A 27901-nucleotide genomic window follows, 5' to 3' on the forward strand; every position below is an offset into this window, starting at 1 on the left:
TCCCCCACCTCCCTCCCTCCCCTCCCCTCCCCTCCCCTCCCCTCCCTCCCTCCCTCCCTCCCCTCCCTCCCCTCCCCTCCCCTCCCTCCCCTCCCCTCCCCTCCCCTCCCTCCCCTCCCTCCCTCCCTCCCTCCCTCCTCCCTCCCTCCTCCCTGATTGCTACTCTTCACCACAGGAGAGGAGCAAGGGCAACTTTCCGGGGCCGTGCCTTATCATCCAGCGAGGGAGCATGAAGACGCTGAAAGACGTTGGCCTGCCAGGAGCTTCTTGCACCCGACTGATCCTCTCTGTGCAGGTGGTGGAGGCAGCAGCGAGGGGAGTGCAAGCTGCCATCCTCCCAGTGGGTGGTAGCGATGGCGGCGAGGTGTGCCGGGAGGACAGCTCCGTACCTCTGATTCATGTGGTCAGCACACCTTGCAAGACTTGGTCTTGGCTTGCAACTCGTTGAACTTGCTGCCAATCATTGAAGTATCCAGCGAGGAGGAGATCGGGGCGGCAGTGCAGGCTGGCGCCCAGGTATGGTGAAGGGCTGTTGTCCCATGTTTGCTGATGCGGCGGAGCCAGGCGCTCCTAGTCAAGGAAGTCGAGTCACTGGAGACGTCGATGAGACTCTTCGAAAAGATCCCCAAACAGGTGAGGAATGGCTGTGGTAGGAGAGGAGGAGGGAGACTTCTCCCCGCAGGTTGTTTCCCTTTGTTCCATCGGGGGGATGCAGGAAGACTGTGCGGAGCTCGAGCAGGTTCAAGACCGAGAGTCTCGTCACCCGCTGAACAACATCACTTCAGGCAGCCGCATCAAAGATCGTGGGGTATGATGGAGTTGTGATATCTCAGGCGGCAAGGTTGTTACGACATGACTTCTTCCTTCCTTTCCCTCTGCTGTCTTTCTCCTCGCCTTTCTCGCTCCGTCCTCCTCTGGTCTGCCTGCTTGCCTTCAGTTTCTCATCTCTTCGTGTAGATCTGTGGGGGATGTTGAGTATGTCGAGTGGATTTTGTCGAATTTGACGAGCAAGAGATCGAAAGCCGTTGAGTTTTCCATCCAAGAGTTCAAGTGAGATGTGCTGTCAGGAGGAGGAATGGGAGGAAGAGATGATGGAGGAGGAGGAGGAGGAGGAGGAGGAGGAGGAGGAGGAGGAGGAGGAGGAGGAGGAGGAGGAGGACTGGGATGGGGAAAGGTGGAGGGCGGCTGGCTCACTGCAGTGTAGGAAGAGGCATCCTACGATCACCGAGCGATGGGACGCCGATTGTGCGCAACGGGATCCTACCTCATGGTTGCGAATATGAGAGGGAGGACGGAGGGAACGGGGGAGACGACTTGGTGGTGGTGGTGGTGAAGGAGAGAGGGAATACGAGGATGGGGAGAGAAAGGAGGGGGGAGCAGAGGGAAGAGGAGGGGGAGAGGGGGCAATGGGGAGGACTACTGATTCTCTTGCAGGAAAAAGTGGAAGCAATACAAGAAGACACGAGATTATCAGATCAGAGCTCAGATCTGGGGTGCGTGACGGTCAATGCAGACACTTTATTGTTCAGGTTCAGAATCTGATATCACCTCTACCTCTTCGCTTCTGTTGTGATAGCATGCTGGATCCAAGCTCTCCCCTGCCCCTCCCCCCTGCCCCTTCTCCTCAACGCTCTCATCCTCTTCCTCATTATCGTGAAGCTTTGCTGGGCGCCCTCCCTGCTCCTCCTGGTTTTCTCTCCTCTCCCCACCTCCATCCACATCGTCCTTCACCTTCTTGTTGCTGTCCCAGCCCACAGCAGATGCCTCATTGGTCATGTCCATTTCGTCAGCATTTCGTTTGTTTCTCTCCCCCCCTCCTCCCCCCTCCTCCACCACCAGCCTCGAAGTACAGCCCGCCTCTCCAGCGCAAAGTCCATCTTCCTCCTCCCCACCTCTCTCAGACGCTCTCTGCCCTTCTTCCGATCCCACCGGCCACAGGAATGTCCCGATCCTCGTCAGCGGGTTGTAGAAGAAAGGACGGCGTGCTCGTCGTGAGTAGAGGCAGATCCAAGGAGGAGGGACTTCGTCAGGACGGGGGATGGAAACTTGAGCGGGAGCATCCGATAAGGTTCCCCTCCGCCCCTCCCCATCCTCCGGGAAGACCTCCAGGCACGGAGTCTCTCCTCGAGACCCCACGGGCTGCTCGCGTGCCGGCGACTCTTCATGCCTGCTGGCCGGAGAATCGGAGCTGGAAATCTGTTGTAGGAACGAGGAGGGACAGCAGGAGGGAGGGGGGGGGAGGAGGAGGAGGAGAGCAGGAGGAGGATGAAGTGAGAATTGCAACACGCAAAACAAGATTATCTACCTTCTTGTTCTTCTGTCGCTCTCGGACTTGTCGAATCAGATCTTCGAATGTTCGCCCACCTTGTACTTCTCCCTTGGTACTCCTGAGCCCTTACGATTAACGAGTTCCCCTCCTCCTCCTCCTCCTCCTCTCCCCCTCCCCCCTTGGTCTTCAGCTCCTCACGTGCACTCTCTCTTCCCCTCTCCCTCTCTCCCTCTCCCTCCATTCTTTTTCGCTTCCCCTATTCTCTGTCTCGTTGTCCAGTTACTCCTCTATGCCTGCCCCCCTGCCCCTCCTTTCCTGCACTCCATCCCCTTTCCTCCCCTCCCACCGCTCGTCCGCTCCTCACCGGTCGAAGAAGTTTGCTTTAGTTCTGTTCTGCGCGTTCTGTTCCTGCGCGAGCTCTCTGATAATCTGTTTGCGGAAACTCATTCACAATTTGACGCCGGAAACTCATTCAAAATTGGACGCCAACAGTGATGGTGTTAACAAACACTGAATGAAGTTGCACGACTGACCTGAGCCCTCAGGTCATCCTCTGTCTTTGAGATCCCACGATCACATTCAGCATTGAAACGTATGCAGAACTCCTGCGCAACGGTACCATCATGAGCAGAACAGACTCTCTCAATAGTGCCTTGTGAAGCTTCTCCAGATGTTTCTTGTCCCCTTTTATCAGACTCTCTGGGATCCCTGAATGACAATGAGTTCAGGTTGATGACAAGCACAGGCCATTCATGTCAGGTAAGGCACCTGTGTCTTTGCAGAGCTTCTTCAATGCTGTCTCGCTCATCAGGTTGTAGTTGTATTTACCGCTGATGTGTTTGGCAACGACTGCAGCATCCTGGTTCATGACTTTGACCTGCCCATGAGATTTCATCTGACCATTCTGATGCTGCCAGATGTTTCAGAACGGAGCTTGCGAGAGTTATGCCGTCTTCACCTTCTTCAGTACGGTGCTCCGGAGACTTGAGTACATTTGTACAACTTGACCGAGCAGAGCATTCTTGCGCAGGTCACCCTCAACACAAGGTTCACGGCAGATGGGGCAGAAGTTGTGGTGCTGCAGTGACCGTCTGATGCATAACGAGCAGAAGTTGTGGCTGCAGCCAAGAATCATGGGAGTCTTGAGGAGGTCCTTGCATAGTTGACACTTGAGGCAGTCCTTGAGGGGCTTGAACTCTGACTTCAGTGAAGCTCTCTCCCATGCGATCTCACCTTCCATCACCTGCATCACTCTCAGCGCTGCATGCAGCTCCTGTGGCTACTGCGGTATGACTTCATGAGATGGAAGATTTGGTTTGTTGTTTGGAATATTCATGGTTAGTGGAGGAGCCGGGATCAGCAAGAGCAGCATGGAACAGAGGAGCATGAACATGAACTAGCATGGGTAGCAGGGACCAGAGGAGCATAAATGAGCATAGATGTGCATGGAGGAGCATGGAAGAGCATCTATGAGTCAGAGTTGTCACCGGCGCCTCTCACCTAACGCGCCATTGAATGTGCAGGAACGTATGTAACGGTGGCGCGATTTACTGTAACCGAACACCAACCGTAGATAACCGTTTGGATATGAATTTTCAACCTGGAACTCCGAGGCGTGTGTACGAGGGCGAAGCGATGCACACACAACATGACCTCCGAGAGACGCAGCTCATGTCTAATGCGGTAGACACCTGTACCATGCAGCAGGAATTGCTGATGAGGTTCGCTTGAATGGTCGGTGCTTGTAGTTCACCGTTTGTATGCTCCAAGCAAACAAGCATTGTGGGGTATGGACTCACAAGTTCAGAGGCAAGATGGATTCATTCCTTGGTCACAATCTTGTCGTTGATGCAGCACGATTCCATCGATCGCAATCGTAGACGAAAACGCAGGGACGCAAAACGATGAGCTGGATACGATGGTATACATATTCTTGATGACAGTGTACAGATAACCTGGGACGACGGCCAAGTACGCGCAGCTCAAGGGCTGATGTACAGCATGCAAAAAAGCACCAACACTTGAGAGAAACATGTCCTGGAGGCAGAGTGATAAAATGTGGACCAGAAAATGGATTGATTGATGAAAGCCAAGCATCGAGGTATCGATGTTAGTATAAGCTGTTGCTGCAAATTAAGGGAGGACGGCATACCATCATGAGAAAGCGTCAAGATACGCAGAGGCACCAGCAAAACACCGACGTCTGTTTGCAGAAAAATGAAGTAGCACATCTTCTGTGACGTAAGAACCCATATACCACCATGAAGAACAACACTGCAGGTGAGAAAGTATAATTGATTTGTGGGCCACATTCGGATCTTAGTGCTGAGTTGCATGCTGAACACGAGATCTGCTGGTTGTGAGCAAGCGCAGGGAAAGCTGTTGGCAGAAGTGTATGCCAGCATGCGCTGAAAGTGCGCTGCCTTAAAGTCAGGAACGGAAAGTTTCATTATGGCAGGTCGAGGCAGGGGGAAGTGCGGATGATACTTGCCAGAAAATTTCCTTCACTTTAAAAAAATCTAGTGCACTCCAGCAGAAACGGCAGCGCTCTGCTCAGAGCCAAGGTAGGACTGCATGTTTCCCTCAGTGTCGACGAGTCCGAGAGCGTTTCCAACGACGGAGCCAACAGCAACGTGGGCCTGCAAACGGCATCACGAATCAAGGGATCAACAACAAGAGATCATCGCTCACCGCAGTCACGTCAGACCAGCCAGGGGTGGGGGTGGGGTTCACATGCACAAATCCAGCAGAGCAGTTTCCCTTGTCCTGGGAAGCACAGCGGTAGACTCCGTTCCAGAGAAGCTGCAAGACAGCGTCACATCTCAGGTCCAGTGGTGTCAACACACACACACCCTTTCTGATCGAACAAAGACATGTCACAATACATAACGATCCGTTTGAACAGTAAATCTCAGTTCTGGATTGGAGTAAAGGGGTATCACATGAGGAACGGATCACATAACAAGATTGCCACAGCCCCCAAGTTTCTCGCAAACACTGCTTCATAAATCACAAAGCTAGGTTCTGAGGCGGTGGATGAAGAATCATGTGGAAACATATGGGAAAGGAATGACGAGTACAAGAATTGCCTTTAAGGTACTGCGAGAAGCAAAATGCTGCAATCCGACCATATGCATGGGGCACAAGGAGACATATGTGGGATGGGACAACGAAGAGAAGAGTCTGAAGAATGATTCCAGATGACTACACAAGAGGAGAGAGGGGAGGAGAGGAGGAGGAGGAGGACTGTCGCTAGCGTTACCGCGAACATGGCGGGGCAGTCGAGGTCAAATCCACGCGTTTCGGTACCCTATTACTAGGAGGGTACCATTGACTAAAAGTTGTACCGCTCAAAATAGATCGACCACCCTACCCCCTGTGAAAGCTTTCATCCTGTTAACGGGTCCTCACCAGTTTTTTAGACCGTTTCGAGTCAAAATGACGGTTATCGTTTTGAGAGCTAACTAAACTCACTCTTAGCTTTTATATGTAGTCAGGTGGCGTAGTTGTAGCAGGCGCCGCAGGAATGCCAGCTGGGGAAGCCTCCGCACAGGCCAGTAGGCTCAGCATGGGTCGCATGATACGTGCGGTGCAAGAAGAGCTGGAGCCCGACATACCTACCAATGCGTCATATAATGTCATTGTTGAACATGGGTTTCGTTGCTTGGGGAAAGAACCCCCAGAAGGATTGCCATTCATCCAGATGGTGCAGCGACTCTATTCCCTTATCTTTGAAGCTTCTGATTCCTTTTCATCATCTGCTTCCCCTCCTCAGACGGGGTCTGCTACTTCTACTCATACTGAGAGAGAAAATGTTGCAAATACTTCGAGAAGGGGATCGGAACAACCAGCTAGAGTCCGGATCAACCATGTTGAAGAGGATGTGCAAAGCTTTATTCAGACGAGCTCTCAAATACCACAAGTCCAGAGGCCGCAGGTTCTAGGGCTAAACGATTCGCAAACACATTTAGAACGACAACCAGGTCCACAGCCTGTAGGGGCGAACCTGACTAATCGCATGGAAGTCAAGTGTGAGTTGGTTGACGAGGATAGCAAGTCCGTGCGAGTGTCAGACAGAAGTCTCCTTGTACCCAGTCCAGAACAGGCACCGCTAGCGACTCCTCTAAGTACAGATTCAACGCAGCAAGTTCGACCATATCATCAGTCTCAGCGCCAACATCAGATGAGAATGGCTAAGAACTCTGATCGTTGTCACAATGATGAGGGATGCAACAGAACCTTGTTTTCAACGAGCAACAATTCACGAGCAAACGCAATCAACTCTCCGGAATCACGTTCAAGCAGACAGGCTCAAGATTCTCAAAGTAACTCTTTGATCCCCAGCTTGATTCGATCTTACACGTTTATGAACAGGTGAAAGGAGATATTCCTCAGACGATTGTTCTGATACTTCCACGGTGACGTCGAGCAACCTTGTCACGAGGAAAGGACCACAAGGTGATCTTTCTACCTCGTCCTGTCAGGCTCGACCTGAATTGTGATTCAACATAGGCAGCCCAAGCTCAGCTGTCAGAAACTCGAGATTCGGAGAGACTTCCACAGCAGGAGAACGCTTGTTGTCTCAGGGGCTTGCTTCTAATTTCAACAGAAGAACACGAGAAACCTTCAGCTCAAACGACTTGTGTACATATCAGGCTTCAAGAGGTGATATTGAGATAGCTCCTGTTAAGTACTTGTCACGATAGATTGATTGGTCCATGTAAAACAGACTCCCGTGCTGCTGTCGAATCAAGATCATCACGTCTTCAAGGAGATGTTGCGGAGGAGATTGAGAATGAACCCTCTTCAATGGTGAGGACTCAATCTGATCGCATGGAAGGAAGGAAAACTCACTTGTTCTTTGTACAGGAAGGTGAAGGTGCGAAAGCCATCATCTGTATCAACAACGGTAGCGGTCCAACCAGGAAGCGAAAGCGATCGTCAGTGAATGGTGGGCTTGGAAACGCAAAGCAGGTCTCTGGGAAGCGAGCGTCAAAATTGGTGCATCGGTTCATACCAAATGATCACAGGAAAGTTGAATCGGAAAAGGAAATCTTCACACAGGCTAGGATGAAGGACCTGACAGATGAGGACGTCATTCTCCTCCTGCTTCAATGCTATGGGAGAGTGATAAAGAGGAATGAGGACCCACACTTGTTTGACAACTTTCAGTGGACAGACTCTTTGAAGAGCATCTGGAAAGCCATGCACGAAGGAGTCAAACCAGCAGCTGTCAAGAAAACCTGCAATTTTTACAAGGCCTCAGTAGTCGCATGTTACTACACGCTCAGTCAGCTCAGTCCCTCTGAATCTTCTTGGTACGTTGGTAAGATAATGGACTGGGAAGAACCAGGTTTCCACATCAAATTTGTGGGTTACGAGGGCAACGAGCCAATCGACATGGTTGGTGATCAAATCGAGTATGAGACATCGACAGAGCGGGAGCTTTGGGCTTTTGACATCTTCAATGATGTTCAAATCAAATTATTGGAAAGACATGTCCCTGAAATCAGACACTTCTTGATGGATAAAAGAATTTTCTTCTGATCAAGCGAATCCAAGTTTTGTTTGTTGTTGTATGGTTGCTTAAGATTCGATGCGTGGATTTTGAGAATGATCTTGTAATTTCATGACTAAATGAAATCAGGTGTAACCTGCGACAAGTAATGATAGTCATCCATTCGAGTCCAACTGTCACTTGCGCTTTCTGCGAGTGGTCACTCCATCGTTTCCTTGTATCCCGACGGCTTTTGAAGACGCTACAACTATCAAGACTTCACCTTACCTTCAGTCGCCCTGCTCATGTGGGGAGAACCTCTTTCAGTAGGTCGATCGCTGAGCCCTGACGCTCTCAGCCGGCAGAGTTAGGAGCGGCGACTGTGGTAGTCTCAACGAGCGCCTGGTGTACTGAAACATCCCAGAAGCCGAGGTTGACTTCCGTCAGCAAGACTCACTTGAACGTGATGGCATGAGATCGTCAAAAGCCTTTACTGAACCACAAGCATCCTCAGTCTCCAGCCCTCTTAAAAGGCAGGCTCCTCAGGTCAGTCCCATCGGAATACTTATCAAGACGATGATTCAGCCTCTGGGCCACTGGCCCTGGCACTGCCGTGGCTGGCCATGACAGAGTAAACGAGAGTCTGCGTCAGACGTCCGAACGCTTACGGTTACTGCCATCTCTTCCCTTCCATGTGGCAGAGAACGATCTTCAGCATCCTGAAGGAGAGTTAGCAAGGCAACAAACTCAGAGAACCGGAGGCCATACCTTCTGACAGGCTCAGCAGCTCCCCACAACAGCTGCAGCAGCTTTGCGTCAGCGGCTCAGGGCACGAGGAAAGCTATCGGGACCTGATCTCCGACCGTGAAGCAAGTCAAGTACTCCGGGCCCAGGGTCATCTTCCTCAGCCTTCCAACCGGGACAATCAGCTTCCCACTGCAGCCTCTGTCAGCCACGTTGACCCTCAAGACGACAGGGTCAGCACTTGACGACAGCTGGCGAGAGCTCGGCGACGGTGCTCTCCTTCGTGTTGGGGATGACGCGAACCTGTCCAGGTGATCAACGGACGGCACTGGACATCAGCGTTCTCTTGCTACCCATTGGTTGTGCGATGCGATCGCAGCCTGCAAACTGAAAGTCAGCGCGTGCTGGCCTGTCACTGCTTCCAGCTGTCACCTCGATCTGGTCCATCGGGACATCTTGCTTGAGCTTGATGGTGATGGCCTGCCCGGCAACTCAGAGGCTCGCAGCAGCAATCGCTCATCACCTGGCTGTGGCAGCGCATGGCGCCGATGCGGACACACTGGCCATCGATCGGGATCTGCTCAGAGGGTGAGAACGACGTCTCCTCCTGCAGCGCTCACAGTCTGTGAAGTCCCGAGGATCTTGTTGGTCTCTGCAATCCCCTTCCACTGTGAGCAGGTGTGACAAACAACTCCCCACACGCACTGAGTCACCTCCTCCTTGGTTTGACCGTTCTCCATGGCCTGTACATCACAGAGAACTCGCTGAGTATATAACAAGTGCCCTCCTGCCGGCTCGCACGCACCTTGTCGATCCATGGGATAAGCGCTCCCGCCAGCGGGGCTCCGAAGTTCTCCTTAGGGAAAGAATCCTCCTGGTAGACCTCTGCGGCAATATGGGATTGAGGGAAGTTGGCGATCTGCTTTGCTCCTCCCACTCACTCGTGATGGCCCTGTCGAGGTCCAGGATGTTTGCGCGATCATTCTTCAACGCAGGATCCACCTGATACCCAGCTCACAAGTACGGACAAGCACGTGCAGCTCTTACAGCCCCGAGCTTCTCCATCTGCAGGACCAGCTCCCTCATGTTCTTTGCACCTGGACATGAGCGCATGAGCGCAGGGAGGAAGGGGCGACAGGACAGACAACCAGCTCCTGACGCTGCTTGATACGTCATCGAGGTCATCCACTCCACCCATCCCTTCTCGAACAGTCCCGCGAGCGCCTGCTTGTCGTGTCAACGGCAGCACGAGGGTATCCTCCGCCTTCACCATCAGCATGAGTGAGACTGTACAGTTTCCACCGACATAGTCCCTGATGCCATCCTGAAGACCTACAGGACACCGTTCCATGTCACTTACTCGTGCTAGTAAAATGAGCGTGACCTTTGTCGATCATCGCCCGGTTTACAGGATCCAGCACGATGATGGCATCATCCTTCATTCTCAAAGCAGAAGCAGCATCGATCCAGTATCCTAGGCATGCAGTCAACACCGTCCATTGACCACATCGTGATGGTTTCGCAGGGCCGAGGGTGCGGAGGAAGCAGGTAGACTGCAGACTGTAGGAGGCGCTTCTCCACCTTTCCATCCAGATTGACGCAGCTTGGGATGAACTTCGTTGGTGTAGTCACCTCCCTGGCAGGAAACTACGACATCCATGGCGGATAAGTCAGCAATGCTAGAAAGCAGGGTCAGCCCCATCTTGCACGGATGTGATTAGAATCCCAAGACCTGAACGCGTCCACGAGAGGTGGGCTGCTTTGTCCCACGTTGGGTCCTTGACCACCAACATTGGAGGTTGTGAAGAAGGTGGCTTCGAAGGATCCGTCAAAGTCTTTCTCCTCCATCATCCTCTCCAGCAGCACTGAACCAACCATCCCTCTCCATCCCACGAATCCAACCTGTGAAGCGGCGGCTGTCAGAGTCTACACTGCATGCGCAGCTGGCGCATGCCCTCCCCTCCCCCCTGCTCTTCTTCTCACTTCTGAGACCCCATGGCGCCTTGCACCTCCTGCTCCCTCCTCCCTCCTCCCCTTCTCACCTTCACCATGGCGAGCGTACTGTGCCAAGGAGGCGGGGCCGCCTCCCTCTAGTTCATGAAAGTTGACTAAACATTGATGCTACCCGGAACAAGTACCCTTTCCTACTTGAGTAAATAATGTATCTACTTGAGTAAATAATTTTTATGATTCTTCTGTAGGACAGCACTTTCAGGAGCTATGGGGTAAGGTAGGAAACAAAGTTTAGTCAAAATATTCTTACTACCCCTAGAATTAGTAAAGTAAAACATTTCTTCCGATTCACATAGTCCATTCGGAGGACAGCAAATCCCCTGCACGAGCTACCCCACCCCACCAACTAGAGGGTCATCCCTCGATTTTAGTCTATAATATAATATTACTTAACTTCCCTATTACATATTTTAGTTAATTATTTAAAGGAGTCCACCCCTCTGATTAGAGATTCCCACCCCTACCCCCAAACCCTCCTGTCACCACCCCTCGGGTCCTTCGCTGGCTAGGCACCCTCGGGGTCGACCTCCATCCTCTTTCTGAGAACCGTCCGGCTTTCGCTCTTTCCCTTCCTCCCTCCCTCCCTGCGTTCCTCCTCTCCCCCGCCTCCCTCCTCCCCCAACCCTTTCCCTCATTGCCTCCCACCTGCACGCTTCCCATTGCTCATCCTGCACCAATTTGTCTCTTCTCCTCTTCATCTTCTTTTTGTGAACTGTTCGCTTTTTCTCCAGCTTGGTGCACCCGAACGTAACCTTCATAGACCATGCCGCCTGTGCCGCTCTCGACAAGGATACCAGTGTCCTATGAACCCGTGGTGAAGAGCCGTATCCAGGTGCGCTTTCGAACATTTTGCTAGGCCTCTCTTGCCTCCTCGTCTCCTCTTACCGTGCATGCTTGCCGTGTGACAGGCCAAACTTGAGTTCTACCTTCCGAACGCGACAGACAGCGTAAGGAGTCTGGTCGTGGGGACGAACTTCGATGCTGAGAGATGTTGTGACAGGTGCTGTGTGACTATGTCATGGTCATGGTGGGGAATCAGAAGACTTCAGAGCAGATCGCTCAAGACCTGGATGTAAGGCTCGAGCTCGCTTGTTGTCCCTTGACGAGGCGGGTTAGGCTTTCCTGGGTCCAGACGAGGCCAAGGAGTTTGTTACCTGGCTCTGGGAGCTGTTGACCTCTGTGGAGAAGAAAACCATAGTGCTGACAGGTCTGTTTGGTATGGAGCACTGAACCGGGCCCTGACGCCCGACGGCACCCCAGATGAGGAGAAGAAGTTATCTCAAGCGGCTGCCGAGAACTCGAAGGCAGAAGAAACAAACACGTCGCGAGCCCGGTGCTTGTCTCCGGCTCATGTTTCCTCACTGATAGCCTGCATGGTTTCTCAGCTCCCGTTCTCGGTCGCGGGACAACTCCAGGTGATGGCTCGTTGCCTTGTTATCTGCTGCCTGCGATCCTTGACTGCTCTGTCCCAGGGAGAGAGATAGGAACATCTACAGGTTCTTTCTCCTCGAGGAATCTGAGGAGAAAATGAGATCGCTGTTGCAGTGAAACGGTTGCAACGTTCTCACGGTCCCACCGGTCGCGAGACCGGTCGAGGTCAAGGTCAAGGTCTCGGAACAGGGATCGACAGAGGTACGTTGAGCCCTTACGCTGCGAAGACTTTATGACAGAGACATGTTCAAAGGGATCAGGGTGATCGCAGAAGGGATGATTACCGGTAGAGTTAGAGAACGGCGCTCCACCCTTCCTTGATTGCATGTGCTCAGGGGTGAAGGATACGACCGGAGGAACTTCCGTGGTCAGATCTCTTCTCGCCTCCTGCGCGATGCTGTCAAGGTGATTGTGGAAGGAGGAGCGACGACTCTCGTTGACACTGCGCAGACCGCCTCACAACAGGATGAGGAGACCAGTAGGAGGCGGGGAGCCTATGGGAGCCGAAGCAGAGTCAGCGATGTTCGTGACGACGACGAGTCGCGCAAAGAGTCTACTGCAGAGAACGATCCCATGATCGGGCGCTTCAGATCGGATGCAATCTTGGATGTGAGAAGAGCAGGCCACTGAACACGATCCCTTCTCACTGGGACAGCAGGAGAGGAAGAAGTCTCAGGGCAGAGCTGGAGTACAAGCACTTCCATTGAGTGCCCTTGCTGCCGGTCAGAGGTTAGCCATCAGCCTGAGCCAGTTTGACCATCATCGCAGACGACCTGAGGAACATTCTAGTGAAGAACCGCAAGTCAAACCAGGTGGGTAGCAACCCTTGTCTGCTCGAGTCTCTTTGGACCTCATTCTTGGTTCCAAGGCATCAAAGAATGTGAGCTCAGAAGTCAGCAAGCCCCAGGTGCCCCAACTATCCCTCGTTGAGCGCAGATTCTGAGACGTTGACAGGAGGAGGGAGAGGAGGAGGGGCCCAAGGAGAGCAGTGAGAAGGTGGAATTCAATGTCACACTCCCCGATGAGGCCCTCAAGGTTTCGCCTCTGAGTTTCTTACGGCGGTCACTTCGTCTGATGCTCTTTTGTGCAGGACAAATCAGAGAATATTGATGTGGAAGACCTGGGAGAGGTATCAGTCATGCAGAGCTGACAAATCTCTCACACGCTGAAACCCTCCGTCCTGTCAGGGCTACCAACCTTACGAGGAGTACGATGCTTATGAAGAGTACCCCCCCTACGAGTACTATCCCTACGACCCTCGCCGCGGAATGAGATCTCGCGGGAGGCCACGAGGAGCGTACGCATACAGAGGAAGAGGAGGCTTCTATGTACGTTTTGCTTCCACCCTTATCAGCCCTGATGTGCTGCAGCCAAGGGAAATATCGAAGCCACGAGGCATGGGAGCTGCTCGCGCTCGAGGTAGAGGCTCAAGTCAGCGGGTACGTCTGAGCTCCTATTCCCTCAGGTGGTGCCAGAGGTCGCGGCGGGACGTTCACGGCAAAGAAATGGGTCAACCCAGCCAAGGTCGAGCTGATGCAAGGAGATAGGGAGCTTGCTTCTTGACGGGGACTCAGGAGGGGCAGGCAGCAAAGTCGGAGGAGAACGGCGAGGCTGCTGGTACGGAAGGCAACCCTTCTAGCGCTGATGCCGCGAGCAGCCAGCCGGTCAAGGTAGAGAGAGAAGGTTGCAAGCACTGTCGTGTTGACCATGTGAGCACAGGTGACAAGAGCCAATGCACCGGTAAGCAACTGCACCTGCCTCAACAGGCCCTTTCCCTCCTCTCGGTCACCTGCTCGATGTTAGCTGGGGTCAAATGCTCTCAGTCTGGCAATTGAGTCTTCCTCATCCACCATCATCTCATCATCTGGTCTTGTGCGCTGCTCATCACGGTCTCGACAGGTCATCGGAGTATTGAATCTCGACGGCGACCTGAGCCTGGTGGAGAAGCATGGCATGTACAAGGCTGCCAAGTGGGTGAAACCAGGACTGAAGACTCCAGAAGGAAAGCAACAGTCGACTTAGCCAGAGAGGCTGGGACCCGCTCCTCGTGTCTCGCAGCAGAGGCTGCGAAAGTAATCTGATCATTTTGTGAAGGGGGTCTCTCAAGGAAGCTACTTTGAGGTCCTTGTCTTACCTGCAACCCCTGGTCTCCCCTCATGACAACATCCCCCATGTCTGTCCAAGGAACTCCAACGGCTCTCGTGAACAAGCCTGTCTGCTCCTCCATTCCTAGTCCTCACTAGCTGACGGAGTCATGACGGAGTCAGATAGAGAGGGCAGATTAGCGGTGACGGGAGTATCTCCCTCAAGAAGCAAAGAGCAACATCGCTAGATAGTGTTCTGAACATCTCAATCTCAGCATCACTTAACCAGCACCCACGTGTGACCTTGTTGTCACCGCGCACACAGTGACGACGACGACGAGCCCCGTGAGCTTAACTTGCTCAGTAGGGCTGTTGCTCAAAGACGAAGAACAGCAGTCTTTCTCTCATGTGCAGCTGGTGGACGAGAACGGGTCAGCCCTGGTCGATGAGCAATCAAATCCACTATCTATCATGATAGGCTTTCAACATGTCAAGACTCGGATCAATTTATGATCGGAAATTGAAGTCTGAGCTTTCAGGCCTACGCTCTTGCTCCATCCTTGTCTGCATCAGCTTGCTTCCTACATGGACGGCCCTGAGGGTTTCAAAGTTAAACTCACATTGAGGGCTGGCAAGTCAATCACATACCCTTAGCATGACGATCGATGTACTGGAGTAGAGTCAAAGTGATCTGTTGGTTTCGAACCTGATCCTTGTTCGACGTGTCCTTGGCGTTATGGAGAGCACCCAGAACATTCTTCAGCATTTCCATGTAGAAGTCGTCCTCCTTCTCCGCATCTCCAGCGTGTTCCTTATACTTGATCCCCTTCGGTTGATACCGCTCGATGACAAACTTCAAAACATCTTTCAAGCATTTATTGTGTTGTTTGAGGACTTTCAGCTCGGGAGCCAGCTCCATCAGGAATCGAGCATCTTCAGCTGATCTTTCATCGTCCATCTGTTCTTGCTTCAATGCTTGCTCTGCTCTTTGGTACCAATCCAACTCACAGAAGACTTGTGGATAGCACCCATCAGCCAGTTTTTTGCATCGAGAAAAAGCGTCTTGTGCTGCATCTTGGAAGTGAAAGATCTCTTCATACACTTTCCCTATCTCAGAGAGCAGCTCTGCTTGAATCTCTGGACAAAGTCCTGCTGTTGCCTCGATGCCGGACCTGAAAGCTACAAGAGCGTCGCAGACAGCATTCATGTCCATGTCCCCGTTCCGAGCATCCTTGTAATGACTCCTTCCCTGCGAGAGTAACATCAGACTGCTTGTTCTGGCCATGCTGTCTTTTTGCAAAGTCTTAATCTCCATGAAAGATTTCTCGAAGCCCTTGGTCATTGGAAGATTTCTGAGTAATTCATCAATCATGTTCACAAGGTCTGGAGTCAGCTGGATCAATTTGTACGAACATTCTAGGTCGTGGAGCTTTTTGCATTCGTCACAGGCGTACTCAATGTAGGCAAGACCACAGATAATCCGAACTAAAGCATCAATGTTTGAATCATATGCAAACTCCCAGCAAATGTCAACAGACTTCTTCGTATCTTTAGAGATGTGATTGCTGCATCTCAATGATTTGTAGACTATGTTTACAGTCGTAGCAAGAACCTCTTCAATCCATTTCTTTCCTAGCGCACTGACATTCCCATCCTGAACGCATCGACTTGCGCTCGTTAGAGCTTCTTTCAGTTTATCATAACGAGTTTCTGGGTCCGCTGCATCGCTCAGCAATATGAACGACTCAAGCGTAAGAAACTTGCGGGACGTCAATGACACAATCCTTGGATTGTTTCCATTTCCAGATAGAGCCTCTTGGTATGAAATGTCAGCCTTATTCCCAAAGGCTACACAGTATTGAGGATTTTCTCTTGCCTCAGCAAGAAGCCTGTCTCCCTCATCGATGCACTTCTGCCACTTTGGTTCGTTGAGTTCTTCTGAGTTGCATTCATTGAATTGAATTCCATCAGACTGCCAGACGATTCTTGTATCATCCTTCGATTGGTTCTGACAAGAAGAATCAAACAAGACTCACAAACATGTAGGGAAAAGACTTGCAGTCAAAAAAGTAGTCAGACATGACAAGGAAATCAAACATAAAGAAAGTTGAGATGGATGGACAAAACAAGACATGTTGACGAAGTACATGAATGAGAGTTAGTACCCGATCTTCGCAGCTTGAGTCTTCATTGATTTGAGTAAGTTTCTCTACTTCTGAAACATATGTGCTTGCACGATGATTCGATTCAATGCTTGTGACAGAACCCATCGGGATGGTAGATAGATCACTCTCGTCTACAGATATTGTTATGGTTTTTCCGCATGGGCCGAACTCGCCAGCTTTGTCCAGAAAATACATAAGAGAGTCAGTGCTGTATGTACCCATTACCCTTCGTCTGTGAATATATTGAGCAGCTGCTGCTCCCGCACCTAAGAACAGAGCTCCCCCTCCCAAAAACAAAAGAGAAGATGCCATAAAACCCTCCACGGCCATTGCAGAGCCGGCAACGGCAATGCCCGATACTGAAGACATATCAAGGCTCCATTGATATTCCGTGGTGAATTTGCTTTCAGCGAAGTCTACAATGAATCCTTGCAGTGCCATGGGAGTGACAGAATCGCTGCCATTTCTGAGCCGAAGAAGCCTGGGAATGAAGTCTGAGCCATACACGTAGTTGCGGACTTCAAGCGGCTTCAACGCCTCCTCCGTCATGCCCTTCCCCAGCACCAGCGGAGCCCCGAAGGTCACAACCTCCTTGTAGTCCGCTTTGATACTCGTTGACAGATGTAACGCTGCGCATGCAAGAGCAAGTGCCCCCCCATCAGAGTGTCCGCAGTAAACCAACCTCACAAACTTCATCTTCTCAAGCTTCTCGGCAATAAGCTCATGACAGACTTTGTGGTAGTCCGCGCCCTTCTCTCGTATTGCTACGTACAGCTGCTTGCTGTAGGCGTCATGCATCTCAACTTGATGCTGTTTTGAGCTTCCGATGCTTCGAGATGATGTTGGGATGACAAAGTTGGAGCAAATCTCAGAAAGCGTCGGATTGGGTGTACCTCGAAACACAACAATCACATTCTGATCTTTTCGCAAGATTGCAAAGCTTGGTAATGACGGATTCTGTTCCACATGTAAGTACTCCAGCGCAAACTTCTTTTCTTTTTCTAGGTTTTCCTTGAAGTCTTTTTGCTCTCGATATATCTCTGCTGAAAGTCTTGCGCAGCATAGATCTTTAACCGCACGCTTGTGCGAAATTTTTTCCATTTGGATTTCCCTTTGCTTCAAGTACTTGACTTTATCTTTCTCGCGTTGTTTTCGCTCCTCCTGACGCTGCTTCTCCCAATCGAGGATGCGCTGAGCATGTATAGTCACGAGGTCATGGAATCTTATCGTCTGAGGAATGCGAAAATTGATTGACTCAGACCAGATGCTCAACCATTCATGCAGATCTTCGAACTGATGTCTGCTCAGCTTCTTCTCTGTCTCGTCATCGCTATAAATATAGTGGCAATCAAGGAAAAGCATTTGCTGTTGGCACAGCGACTCAACGACGTGTGCAGGGACTGTATGGATCCCTCCATCCCCTCCGTCTCTCTGAAGGAAGGCTTTCAGTTGCTGCTTATACCAATGTTTCTGGGCCTCTGCTTGCAGCTGTCTCTGCATGATTGGTGACCCAACTGCTTCCTGGACCATAGCATGCAGGTTGTCACGTGCAGCTTGTTCAAGAAAACGCTCTCTTGCCCTCAATTCTTTAGTGCCCAATGAGAATTGGTTACGGATGATACACAACCTCGTCAGAGTCTTATCTTCTCCCTCCATCATCGCTTCTGATACCAAGGACATCAATCTCCGCAAAGCTCCATCCATTCGAGCATTGGACACGACCAGTAAAATCGCGTGAAAGGCATTGTTGTTGATGTGTTCACGAATGCGATCGAAGTTCTGTTCATCTTCGCACTTCCCATCTGAGTCGTTTATCCCTGGTGTATCGCAAACACAAATCTTGATGTTGTTCTCATCCCCGAGATAATAGCCCTCCTTCTCTTCGCAAATCTTCGTTTGCGAAGCATAAGATCCGCTTGTCGCAAAGGGTTCAGTCCCTTTGTCCAGCCTCCCCGTGAGAAGAAAGTTACCGAGAGTCGATTTGCCCGAGCCAGTATCTCCGAGCAGCAAAACTCTCCGAGGAACTTGGAAGGATTTCTTCCGGGCCTCTACAAGCAGGTCGATCGACTCCTTTTTGCTTCTGTTTGATAAATTCTTATACAAGCTCTGGCAGTACGAAGAGATATTATTTCTCGTCGCTCATCAAGGAAGGATAATTGCTCACCCTTGATTTGCACATGTCCTGCAGTATCCTCAGATCCTGACTCTCGAGCTCTTCCCGGTATCGCTGCAGCCTTGTTTTGCTGTGGGACCAGTGTAAGGCTTTTTCCATCCGTGCAATGAGTCCAGCTTGTTGCTCGCGTTAGTTTTGCTGGGATGCAGCTATATTCTGCAAACCGGGATTCTCGTCTTGGACATCTTGCTCTCCGTCATGTTGTCCTTCATTTTCGAGATCAGAGCCTGCGGGTAAACTGATGATCTTTCCCTGAGGAATACTCAAAGTTAGCACGGACAGTTAGCACAAAACTTTCACATTGATCTGTGACGAGTCTGTCTGCTCTGATGATGAAGCAGCTACAAACCCCTTGGGCTTGCCTTCTGACGGTGCAGATCCATCTTCACCCCCGTGCATGCCTCCTGATCTCGGTGCTGTACCGCTCGTTTCCTAGCTGCTGGATGAAATAGGAAAAATAGGAGGCCATCTATATAATTGTAAGGGCCAAAGCTACTACGACGAGGTCCTAGCTATGCCGGTTATAGGAAGCCTTAGCCTTCCAAACAAGAAAGTACTTGAAGGCGATCAATAGATCCTTGTGAAGGTATCAATTAAGTTTGGGGGACAGCAGTCGGCAGGATTAGGTTTGGTTCTCGCTGTCTTTTCTCTTCTCGCCGTTTGGCCTGTGCGACAGTGTCAGGGTCAGGCCTCCTCGACTCTCCTGATTGTCCTCGTACTGATTTTAACTTAACTTTGAGTAAAAAGATCCTTGTGTACGTATCCCATTGCTTCTGACACAGTTGTCAGCACCGTTTACCGGATGAATCTCCTCAGTGATCTCGTCTCGCCCCGGGGCCGGCCGGACCGTATGGCAGCCTGCCAGTGCGACAGTGCCTTTACTCAAGCATGGGTTAATCCTGGACCGTACTTTTGAGCTTCCGATGCTTCGAGATGAAGTTTTGATGACAAACGGCCCAGGCACGGGCCCGCGGCCTGGCACAGTGAAAATGAAAAGTTGCCGGGTAGCTCACTCCGAAGTTCTTCAATTTCCCCAGTGCGCGTCAGCTCAAAGGCCTCCCTGTCCTTCGCTGCCACTGGCATCATCGCGGGTGCCGAGTGCGTTCCGAAGTTCCGGTATGCGTCTGGGCGCCCCCCCGGGCCGCCCGGCCGCCGGGCCCGTGCCGGGCAGCTTGCCGGGTCTGGTCGTCGGCGAGGGGATGAGGTCGACAGGCATGGGGAAGAGAACGAGAGAGCGGTCGATGGGGGGGAAGAAGGAGGAGGGAGGCGAAGTGGAGGAGACCATGCGCGATCTCTTCGAGCTAGTGAAGGTAAGCATGCTCTTTCCACATGGTCCGGACAGAATCTTCAGCCCTTCCTCGTCCTGATCCTTCACCCCTCAGTTCTCCTGCTCTCCATAGTGCAGTACTTTACCCATGATCCTCCTTGTTTCTCCTGGGTGTATGACGACGGTTCTGTCTTGCTTCTCCAGGAGGCAGGTACAAGCGCAAACGAGAAGGATCTTGGTACAGGGAGAGCGAAGAGCTTGATCTCCAACATCCAGTCGATGATGGGGCAGGCGCAGAGCTCGAAATCTGTCTCCACGGTGCTGCAAGCGGTGAGAGCATGGCGACAAAGATTGTTCTGCTCAATGAAGCTCCATGCAGGTTGCAGCTCAATGCAGCGATCCCGATGGATCACGAGCCGTCAAGATCATCCTTGGTGTGCTGAGCAAGTCGGACATCACCTCAGTACGGATTTTGTGGTGTTTGGGACGAATTCTCGCCTCCATGCATAACGAGCAGACTTCAGCATTCCACGAGGAGATTGTCAAGGTGAGGAGAGAAATCAATCATCCTTCCTCTCCTGTCTTCTGTCCCGTTCGATCTCGTGGTGACCCGATGGTCGCAGGCGCTGCAGGTGATCATGCAGCGGGTAGAGGGGAAGGCAGAGCTGGAGACGCTTCTTTTTGTCGTCGTCTGCCAGGTCCTCTTCGTCTCGGAGGATCAGACGAGAGGCTCTGACGTCATCGTGGGCTCAGGCGTGCGAGAGCAAGATGGGGATGGAGCGAGTCTCGAAACACAGTGAGATGGGACATCAAGCACACCATGCTGGGGAAGAGCGACCGGAGAAACATTCCCATCATGGCGTAGACGACGAGAGGATCTTCGAAGCAGACAGGAAGATGCTGAGTGGTTTTACCTCCTCGTCGCCTCCACGCATCCATGCTGATCACCCTGTTGGAAGGAATCATCGGGATGGGAGAGCACAGCGGGGGAGCGCGGGACATTGCGAGTGGGCAGGACGCGGAGGACGACGTTGAGATGCAAGATGCCGCGAGGCAGTCCGAGAGCAACTCGACACTGGTGACTTACTCTCACACGTTGCCCTGATCCACGGTGACCCGAGCTTGCAAGGTCTGGAGGGAGAGGCTGATTTCTATCTCCTCCCTGGCGCTCCTTGGCCCTTCCCCGCGGACTCTACAGGCACGCTGACCCTGTTGAGCTCCCATTCGGTGACTGACCCGACCAAGGTTGTTCATGACATGTGTAAGGACGATGCATCCCTGCTGGATCAGATATGGAGCAGAGCGTACACGGACCATGTGAGTTTGACGCTGAAAGATTGGACGGAGCATTCAATCCCGTTCACCGGCCCCCTACTCTCCCCAGTTGTTTCTTTCCTGAGTCTCCCTTGTCTTGACTTCTTTGGAATTTCCTCTTTTACCGGGCGCGTTGACCCTGGCTATCTGCAGATACTTCTATCGACCAACGGCCACTCCTTGAAGGACAGCTCCCATACCGAGTTCAACGAGGACGCTGACATGCCGCTGATGAAGCTTTCCCTGCATGCTCCATCATTCTGCTCGCTGTTGCTGCCGTGAGCGAATCTCCTGCTCCTGCTCCTCCTACTCCTACTCCTACACCTACTCCTACTCCTGCTCCTCCTGCTCCTGCTCCTCCATCTCCTTCTCCTACTCTTGCTCTTCCTCCTTCTGACACGTTTCAAGTCGATGCATCATCGCCCTGCGGGAAGTTTTGTGCAAGTCAATCGCTTCACAGCGCATGTCCCCTTGCCTTGTGGTACTCAAAGTTCCTGACGTTCTCCTGCCCTCCCCCTTCTCCCCCTTCTCCCCCTCAGTCTCTGCCCGCCTCTTCGCTCCCGGGACCCTCCTTCTCCCTCACCACGATCCTCAATTCCCCTTCTACCTCACCCACCACTACCTCTTGCTAACTTTCACGCCTGCAGACCTTGAGCAAGCTCGTTTCCGAGTGGCTGAATTCGTCTGTTCGATTCCTGTCGACGCAGATCCCCCGAGGTAGCACTATCTTCCCGAGTCTTGTCCTGACTATCACTCCTCCCATTCCCAGTCGTTGACCTCATCTACATCTGCTCCCTGTGGCCTTACGAATTCTACGACGCGAGCGCGAGCGGCAATGCCCTGCTTGCAGACTTCATGATGGGTACTTGACCTTGAGACCTCGCCTCCCTCCTTGGCTGACGAGCTTCCAGCCCTCTCAGATGTTTCCCCTGCGGAGGATCAAGGTCCTGTCTCGCAGGAGGATATAGCGATTGTTAGCAAAGCTATCAAACAGCTGGACGCCCCCCGCAACGAAGTTGCCACGGACAAGCTTGCCCAGGTGCCTCGACATGGCTGATCTTGAGTAGTCACACGAGGAACAGATACTCATCGCAGCGTCTTCCCATGGCTGGATCCGACTATCACAGTCAGACATGGTGAGAGGGAGGAGCAGCTTGGTGTTGATTTCACATGCCTTGCAGGACACTGCAGTGAGTATGCTGGAGAGGAGGCCGATGATGGAGACGTTCATTTCGAGATATCCCATGCTTGTGAAGGGAATGGAAGACAGGAAAAAGTTGGTGTGATGATCGACTCTTTCTCTGTCCCAGCAGTTTGCAGGTAACTCAGAGCATCGTTTTTGAAACAGCTCAGGGCCACTCAGGAGGGGAGATAAAGGTTGTAGGCTGATGGTCGAGGAGGAGAAGGGAGGAAGAGAAGCTTCTTGATATTTTTTTCTGTTTGTAATCCTAACGATGAAACCAAAACGCTTGCTGTCTCCCTGACCTCTTCGCCCGTCAAACCTCAAACCACAGACTCGACATGGTTGTGCGGCCTCCCGAAGTTGTGGGTCTGACGATCCCTAGCAGAGAGCGAGTCAAACGTGTTGGCCAGCAGGCCCTCGGCGTAGTCGTTGATCGTGATGCGGAGGTTGGCGTTGTCGTGGAGCAGGTCCAGCACAAGAGCATGCAAGTCTCGCTCTACCGCCACTGCGTTGATCCGATCCGCCACCACCTTGAGCCTCGCGTTGCTGTCCCTGAAGAAGTTCCTCACCTTGGCCGTCGTGCGCTCAACGGGGGAGGCGAACTCGATGCTGGTCTCAGCTAGCCTGCTCTTCAGGTCAGCCACCTTCCTGATGAACCTCGAGTCGCCGCTCCGCATCTCTCTGAGCCAGCGCTCCGAGATGTACAGGTCCTGTTCTGAGGCCATCTGCCGCAGGCTGGCAGGCTGGTGGCTGGAGGAGGTCGGTTTCCAACCTTGCACTCTCGTCCTCGCCTCCTCCTCTCGCTCATGGAACGACAGGAGCACGTCCCGCGTCTCGGCGATTTCCTGCGCAAGCATCGAGATCTCCTCCATAGCCCTATCCTCCTCAGCGTCGATCTCATGCTTGAGCTGTTTGATGCGCTGCTGCAGCAAGTCTGAATGATCCCCTCCTTCAAGAGTCAGATCATCTCTAAGCTGCTTCAGCCTCAAAACCTCCTTGGCCAAAACGCTCTTGCTCAATGACGCTGCCAACAGTTCCGCACTGACGCGCTCTGCCTGGCTCCCCTCCTCTGGAATCAATGAGATAGGACGATGTTGCTCATCATATCCATTCATCTTGTTCTCCATGTCGAGCAGTAGAACCGTGGGAAACCTTGGCGACTTGCTCGTCTCTCCAATCTACCGCTGTTGCTGTATACACGCTTTGTGCTTCTTTACTTTTGCAATAGTATGCCCCCTCTTTCAGCACTAACACTAATCCGCTCGTTCTCTTCTGCTCCTTCTCTTGCGTCCCTCTCCCTCTTGTCTCCCGCACTACACCACCATTCCTGCCATCCTCTCCCCGCTTCTATTTCTGTCGGGGTAGTAGCGGGGATGAGGCCCCATCTGATCGCCCGCCTCCATGCCCGCCTCAGGTTGCCTTGCATTCTTGACAGGATGCTGGGGGATGCGGGCAGAGAAACGGTGGCATTGTAACCGTAATGCAGTGTAAAGCTCGAAAAGATAGCTTTTCGATTTTACAGCATTGCATCAGCACGGGTTGTTTGCCTGGTCTTTGATGGACATCTGAGGGGTACTTTTTGTCAGTGGGTGGGTGAAAAGTGGTAGAAGGCTAGGGTAGGTGGTTCCGTTACAACCTCTACAAATTTTTAACACCCACCCCACCCCCAAATGGTGATTCTACCGATGTCCCCTTATTTTTCACCCACCCTACATGAATCGGAATATTTCTCTGTAGTGGAAAGTACCCCATGACCCCCCCATGAACAGACCCCCACCCATGTAAAGTTTTCGTGCGATTGTAAACGCAGTGGGCTTTATAACCCAAGTTCAATAATTATATATTTAAGCAGTGCGGTCAAATACTAGTACAAATTCCAGGTTTGGGTAGACTTTTTTGTATAGTTCGAGATTCTGATCAGTATCAGTTTTGAAAATATTAACAGAAATTTAAAGTTATAAAATATTATATATATTTAAAACCTTGTACGAGCTGCACATGAAGAACACCCTGGGACGTGCAACCTGGGGTGCGATGATGAATATGTGGGGTGGGGGTGAAAAGAAGGGGGTAGGGGTAGATACAGACTTGGCGGGTATGGGGTGATTTCCCTTCATTTCATTGGAAAAGCAGGGGTGATGGTTTCAAGAAGGGGCTATTACGGAATGAATCAATCAAAAGTAGGGTCCTCCGAGAGCAAATGGGGGTGGGGGGTCTGAAGAAGGGGGAATCCTAGAATGGCAGAACGAAATGTTGCAACGAGAGAAGATTGTGATGTTTCATGACATCAAACTCGTACATACATGCATTCTAGTGACGTGATGATGTGATTGAACATGTCAGCTTTCATACACACATGAATTTTCAGTTAGTAGACGGGGAGAACGAGATGTGCTAGCCCGATCTGCTTTACTTCACTTGCGACTGCAACGACTTGTGAATTGGGGTTGCTTCATTGCCGATGAACTTTTCGAACATTTTTTTTCATTGTCATGACTCATCTGGTTGAACTTCTCCCTGACCCGGGCGCAGGTGAAGGCCTTTGATCCACCCGCATGCGCGTTGCCTTCTAAAGATCCCAACCATGTCAACGCGATCGGAAGCTAATCAGCATCTCCCATGCCTGCCATGCTTGATCGTGGACAACTATGACAGCTACACCCATAATCTCTTTCAGCTGTGCTGGACAGTCTCGGGGGTTCAGCCGATCGTCATCAAGAATGACGACTACGAGGCGTTTCAGACGCTGTCAGCGAGCAAGTCCTTCTCCTCCATCATCCTCTCTCCTGGTCCTGGTCGGCCAGACAAGCAGGAGGACTTCGGTCTTTGCATGAACGTGCTCAAGGATCCCCCAGTCCCGGTCCTTGGCGTCTGCCTTGGGTTCCAGGGGCTCGGGCATGCGTACGGGATGCAGGTCAACCGAGCTCCGGGAGGAGCGGTGCATGGGCGGACGAGCAAGATATTCCACAACAACTCTCTCCTCTTCCGCGACATCCCGCAGGGCAGCTCGGTGGTGCGGTACCACTCCCTTGCGCTGTGCAGGGCAGACGGGAGCAAAGAACCATTCCCGGTCGACCTCGAGGAGGTGGCATGGACGGCAGACGGGATTATCATGGGTATTCGGCACAGGAAGCTTCCGCTGTGGGGAGTGCAGTTCCACCCGGAGTCCATCTGCTCGGAGTGTGGGGAGAAACTACTGAAGAACTTCCTGGAGATCGTAGAGGAGGAGACTGGTCGGGGTGCCATTGCTAGCGCTCGCTCCCCCTCCAACAACCCTGAGACCTTGGCAGGATTCGGTGAGATGCAGGGGAGCTTGCGGCACCCTGAGGATGCTGGAAGTCTGAGCACGGTGTTCGAAGTCCTGCCGTTCTCGCGGGACGCGGAGGTTGTCTTCGGCTCCTTCTTCGCAGAGGAGGAACACTCGTTCTGGCTGGACAGCAACCGGACAGACGCTGATTCACGATTCTCGTTCATGGGAGGGTCTTCGGGGCCGCTGGCGTTCTACTTGGAGTACTTTGTGAGTGAGAGGAGGGTGGTTGTGGTGAGAAGGGATCGTAGCAGCACGAGGCAGGAGGGCGTCGATCTGTTCTCGTTCATGCAGGAGCACGTGCGGAATCATCGGGTGGAGGGAGGAGACTTTCCCTTCGATTTCTGTGGAGGTTTCGTTGGGTACATCGGGTATGAGCTGAAGGAGATCTGTGAGGATGGGGAGAGGACGAGGAACAGGCATGTATCGGAGGACCCGGACGCGGCGCTGGTGTTTGCTGATCGGTTCCTTGCCTTCGATCACCACGAGGGGAAGTGCTACGTTGTTGCGGTCTCGGAGAGGAACGGGTTCGCCGAGGAGGAGGCAAGGCGGTGGGTCCGGCAGATGCGAGCTGCCGTCCAGGCTCTCGATGCCAGGAGCGAGCACGAGGCCACGGCTCCCGCGATCCCAGTCGTGGACATGGTCGTCGAGTCGTCTGCTGGTGACCTTGGAGCTGCTGGCGATGATGGGGAGGACACGCCGTCTGGCCCGGGAGCGATCTCGATGCCTCCCCTGACGCCCTCTGCCCCTGCGCCCTCCCATGGGCCAGGCTCGGTTCCCAAGGGAGCGTTTCCCCTCATGGACTGTGTGGAGCGGAAGGGAGGGGAGGGCGCGCCGGAGTTCGTGCCGGATGACTCGCAGGTGGAGTACATGAAGAAGATTGACGCCTGCCATGAGTACATCCGGGCCGGGGAGTCCTACGAGCTCTGCCTGACCACGAGGCTACGGAGCCGGTCGAAGATCAACCCTTACAAGTTCTACGGCAGGCAGAGGAGGCTGAACCCTGCTCCTTACTCCGCCTTTCTTCGGCTCTCAGAGCACCTGAGCGTGTGCTCGTCCTCGCCGGAGCGATTCTTGAGGATATCCCGGGACGGGTGGGTCGAGTCGAAGCCCATCAAGGGGACGAGACGTCGGGGCCTGTGCCCGGAGGAGGACGTGGAGATCGCCAGGGAGCTGCAGCTTTGTGAGAAGGACAGGGCGGAGAACCTGATGATCGTCGACCTGGTCAGGAACGACCTCGGGCGCATCTGCCAGACCGGCTCGGTGCACTGCCCGAAGCTCATGAGCATCGAGAGCTTCACCACGGTCCACCAGCTAGTCTCCACCATCCGCGGCCAGCTCCTCCCCCAGCTGGACGCGTTCGACTGTGTCCGTGCGACGTTCCCCATGGGTTCCATGACAGGGGCACCCAAGAGACGATCCCTTGTCCTACTGGACGAGCTGGAAAGCAGCGCAAGGGGTATCTACTCCGGCAGCATCGGGTACTTCTCCCTCAACGGCGCGGCGGATCTTTCCGTGTGCATTCGCACGGGAGTGTTCAACAAGGAGGGGATGAAGCTTGGGGCAGGGGGGGCGATCACCATCCTGTCCAAGGCGGAGGAGGAGTGGGAGGAGATGCTGCTGAAGACCAAGGCGTTGGTGCAGTGTGCTCGGACGTTTTGTGCTGCAAAATGAAATTTTTCCTGATGTTGTACGGTTGCATATCTTGCTGGGTCAGCCCGGGTCCCAGGTATCCAGTCTGTCTTCCTCCTCCTTGGGTGGTTCTTGAGAGATAGTGAGAGACCAAGAGGACTTGGAGGAGGAGAAGAGAGAGGGAGAGGCCGCAGGGAGGAAGAGGGTAGCAGAGGAGTCGTCTGGGGGGGGAAAGGGGGAAGGATGGGATCGTACCTTGCTCTTTGCTGGTTTCGGAAGTTTGAAAGGAGAATTCATGCTCGCTACTGAGAGAGTCAGCAATGTCTGCTCGCACCAGTCCTCGCGCTCCCTCCAACCCTCGTTTGCAGTGACACTCGTCCTCCTTGTCTGCTATCACCTATACCATATCCCACTACAGCTGCTTCCTCCTGCACCTCCGATGCCACTTCAACCCCTCAGGAAATCTCCCCCATTCACTCTCTCCCAACAACCCTCCTACATCTTCCTCACCTCGATCCTTTCTCCTCGCTGGACGTGAGCGCTGCAATGCTGTCTCTCTCGGGCTCGAACATCGCAACATGGGGGTGGGCGACGATGTTGGAGGAGCTCGACTCCTCCTGCGAAGCAGATCCTGCTGCCTTTCGCTTCTCCTGCATGCGCCTCTGCCTCTCCCTCAGGAGGCTCCAATGGGATGGAACTCCCAGCCCCTGCGCCAGGGCCTCCTGCTCCTCCTGCTCCTCCTTGCTCAAGGGTGCCTGCACAACGGTGCAGCTCTCGTCCCGGAACTCGTAAGGGCGGAAGTTTGATAGCCAGAGCTTGCCT

The 27901-nt window shown here is 52.8% G+C and overlaps 11 protein-coding genes across 11 annotated transcripts; 6 read left to right on the forward strand and 5 right to left on the reverse strand.

Annotated features, from left to right (window-relative positions):
- Nucleotides 1–229: 229 nt before the first annotated feature.
- GUITHDRAFT_106203 (hypothetical protein) lies at nt 230–1054 on the forward strand (the record flags this gene model as incomplete). The annotated part of the gene is made up of 6 exons (XM_005835049.1): nt 230–364; nt 409–516; nt 565–633; nt 683–739; nt 786–841; nt 958–1054. 6 exons carry the CDS (start codon nt 230–232, stop codon nt 1052–1054), a joined length of 522 nt encoding a protein of 173 aa, XP_005835106.1.
- A 445-nt stretch (nt 1055–1499) lies between these two features.
- On the reverse strand, nt 1500–3518 carry GUITHDRAFT_162534 (hypothetical protein; the record flags this gene model as incomplete). Its single annotated transcript, XM_005835050.1, has 8 exons — nt 1500–1564; nt 1732–2196; nt 2306–2387; nt 2634–2698; nt 2803–2874; nt 2904–2977; nt 3038–3179; nt 3228–3518. The coding sequence occupies 8 exons, from the start codon at nt 3516–3518 to the stop codon at nt 1532–1534; spliced, it is 1224 nt and encodes a 407-aa protein (XP_005835107.1). The 3' UTR covers nt 1500–1531.
- Nucleotides 3519–4788: 1270 nt separating this feature from the next.
- On the reverse strand, nt 4789–5156 carry GUITHDRAFT_106205 (hypothetical protein; the record flags this gene model as incomplete). The annotated part of the gene is made up of 3 exons (XM_005835051.1): nt 4789–4908; nt 4961–5071; nt 5118–5156. 3 exons carry the CDS (start codon nt 5154–5156, stop codon nt 4789–4791), a joined length of 270 nt encoding a protein of 89 aa, XP_005835108.1.
- A 1922-nt stretch (nt 5157–7078) lies between these two features.
- On the forward strand, nt 7079–7816 carry GUITHDRAFT_106206 (hypothetical protein; the record flags this gene model as incomplete). The annotated part of the gene is made up of 2 exons (XM_005835052.1): nt 7079–7081; nt 7139–7816. The coding sequence occupies 2 exons, from the start codon at nt 7079–7081 to the stop codon at nt 7814–7816; spliced, it is 681 nt and encodes a 226-aa protein (XP_005835109.1).
- Nucleotides 7817–8436: 620 nt separating this feature from the next.
- On the reverse strand, nt 8437–10388 carry GUITHDRAFT_106207 (hypothetical protein; the record flags this gene model as incomplete). The annotated part of the gene is made up of 17 exons (XM_005835053.1): nt 8437–8485; nt 8535–8566; nt 8618–8702; nt 8752–8813; nt 8864–8890; nt 8943–8990; nt 9034–9087; nt 9131–9178; nt 9224–9253; nt 9316–9395; nt 9452–9512; nt 9558–9607; nt 9659–9734; nt 9781–9842; nt 9895–9984; nt 10092–10189; nt 10243–10388. The coding sequence occupies 17 exons, from the start codon at nt 10386–10388 to the stop codon at nt 8437–8439; spliced, it is 1098 nt and encodes a 365-aa protein (XP_005835110.1).
- An 864-nt stretch (nt 10389–11252) lies between these two features.
- GUITHDRAFT_151933 (hypothetical protein) lies at nt 11253–12664 on the forward strand (the record flags this gene model as incomplete). The annotated part of the gene is given in 13 exon segments (XM_005835054.1): nt 11253–11355; nt 11432–11470; nt 11524–11595; nt 11640–11730; nt 11784–11856; nt 11909–11938; nt 11996–12019; nt 12069–12155; nt 12208–12240; nt 12290–12359; nt 12405–12527; nt 12540–12572; nt 12621–12664. Coding segments are annotated over 11 exon segments (668 nt in total), but the record flags the coding sequence as incomplete, so codon positions are not given.
- A 2014-nt stretch (nt 12665–14678) lies between these two features.
- Nucleotides 14679–18475, reverse strand: GUITHDRAFT_137067 (hypothetical protein; the record flags this gene model as incomplete). The annotated part of the gene is made up of 3 exons (XM_005835055.1): nt 14679–16046; nt 16204–18309; nt 18368–18475. 3 exons carry the CDS (start codon nt 18473–18475, stop codon nt 14679–14681), a joined length of 3582 nt encoding a protein of 1193 aa, XP_005835112.1.
- A 1142-nt stretch (nt 18476–19617) lies between these two features.
- On the forward strand, nt 19618–22243 carry GUITHDRAFT_106210 (hypothetical protein; the record flags this gene model as incomplete). Its single annotated transcript, XM_005835056.1, has 14 exons — nt 19618–19686; nt 19848–19973; nt 20023–20190; nt 20267–20341; nt 20397–20550; nt 20603–20721; nt 20889–20960; nt 21111–21235; nt 21366–21438; nt 21605–21674; nt 21727–21819; nt 21869–21996; nt 22040–22093; nt 22139–22243. 14 exons carry the CDS (start codon nt 19618–19620, stop codon nt 22241–22243), a joined length of 1431 nt encoding a protein of 476 aa, XP_005835113.1.
- Nucleotides 22244–22460: 217 nt separating this feature from the next.
- On the reverse strand, nt 22461–23267 carry GUITHDRAFT_137069 (hypothetical protein; the record flags this gene model as incomplete). The annotated part of the gene is made up of 1 exon (XM_005835057.1): nt 22461–23267. One exon carries the CDS (start codon nt 23265–23267, stop codon nt 22461–22463), a length of 807 nt encoding a protein of 268 aa, XP_005835114.1.
- A 1457-nt stretch (nt 23268–24724) lies between these two features.
- Nucleotides 24725–25354, forward strand: GUITHDRAFT_69099 (hypothetical protein; the record flags this gene model as incomplete). The annotated part of the gene is made up of 1 exon (XM_005835058.1): nt 24725–25354. A coding segment is annotated over one exon (630 nt), but the record flags the coding sequence as incomplete, so codon positions are not given.
- An 816-nt stretch (nt 25355–26170) lies between these two features.
- Nucleotides 26171–27121, forward strand: GUITHDRAFT_86169 (hypothetical protein; the record flags this gene model as incomplete). Its single annotated transcript, XM_005835059.1, has 1 exon — nt 26171–27121. The coding sequence occupies one exon, from the start codon at nt 26171–26173 to the stop codon at nt 27119–27121; it is 951 nt and encodes a 316-aa protein (XP_005835116.1).
- Between the last annotated feature and the right edge of the window lie 780 nt (nt 27122–27901).

Source organism: Guillardia theta (genome assembly GCF_000315625.1).
Source record: "Guillardia theta CCMP2712 unplaced genomic scaffold GUITHscaffold_23, whole genome shotgun sequence".
Taxonomy (NCBI): domain Eukaryota; class Cryptophyceae; order Pyrenomonadales; family Geminigeraceae; genus Guillardia; species Guillardia theta.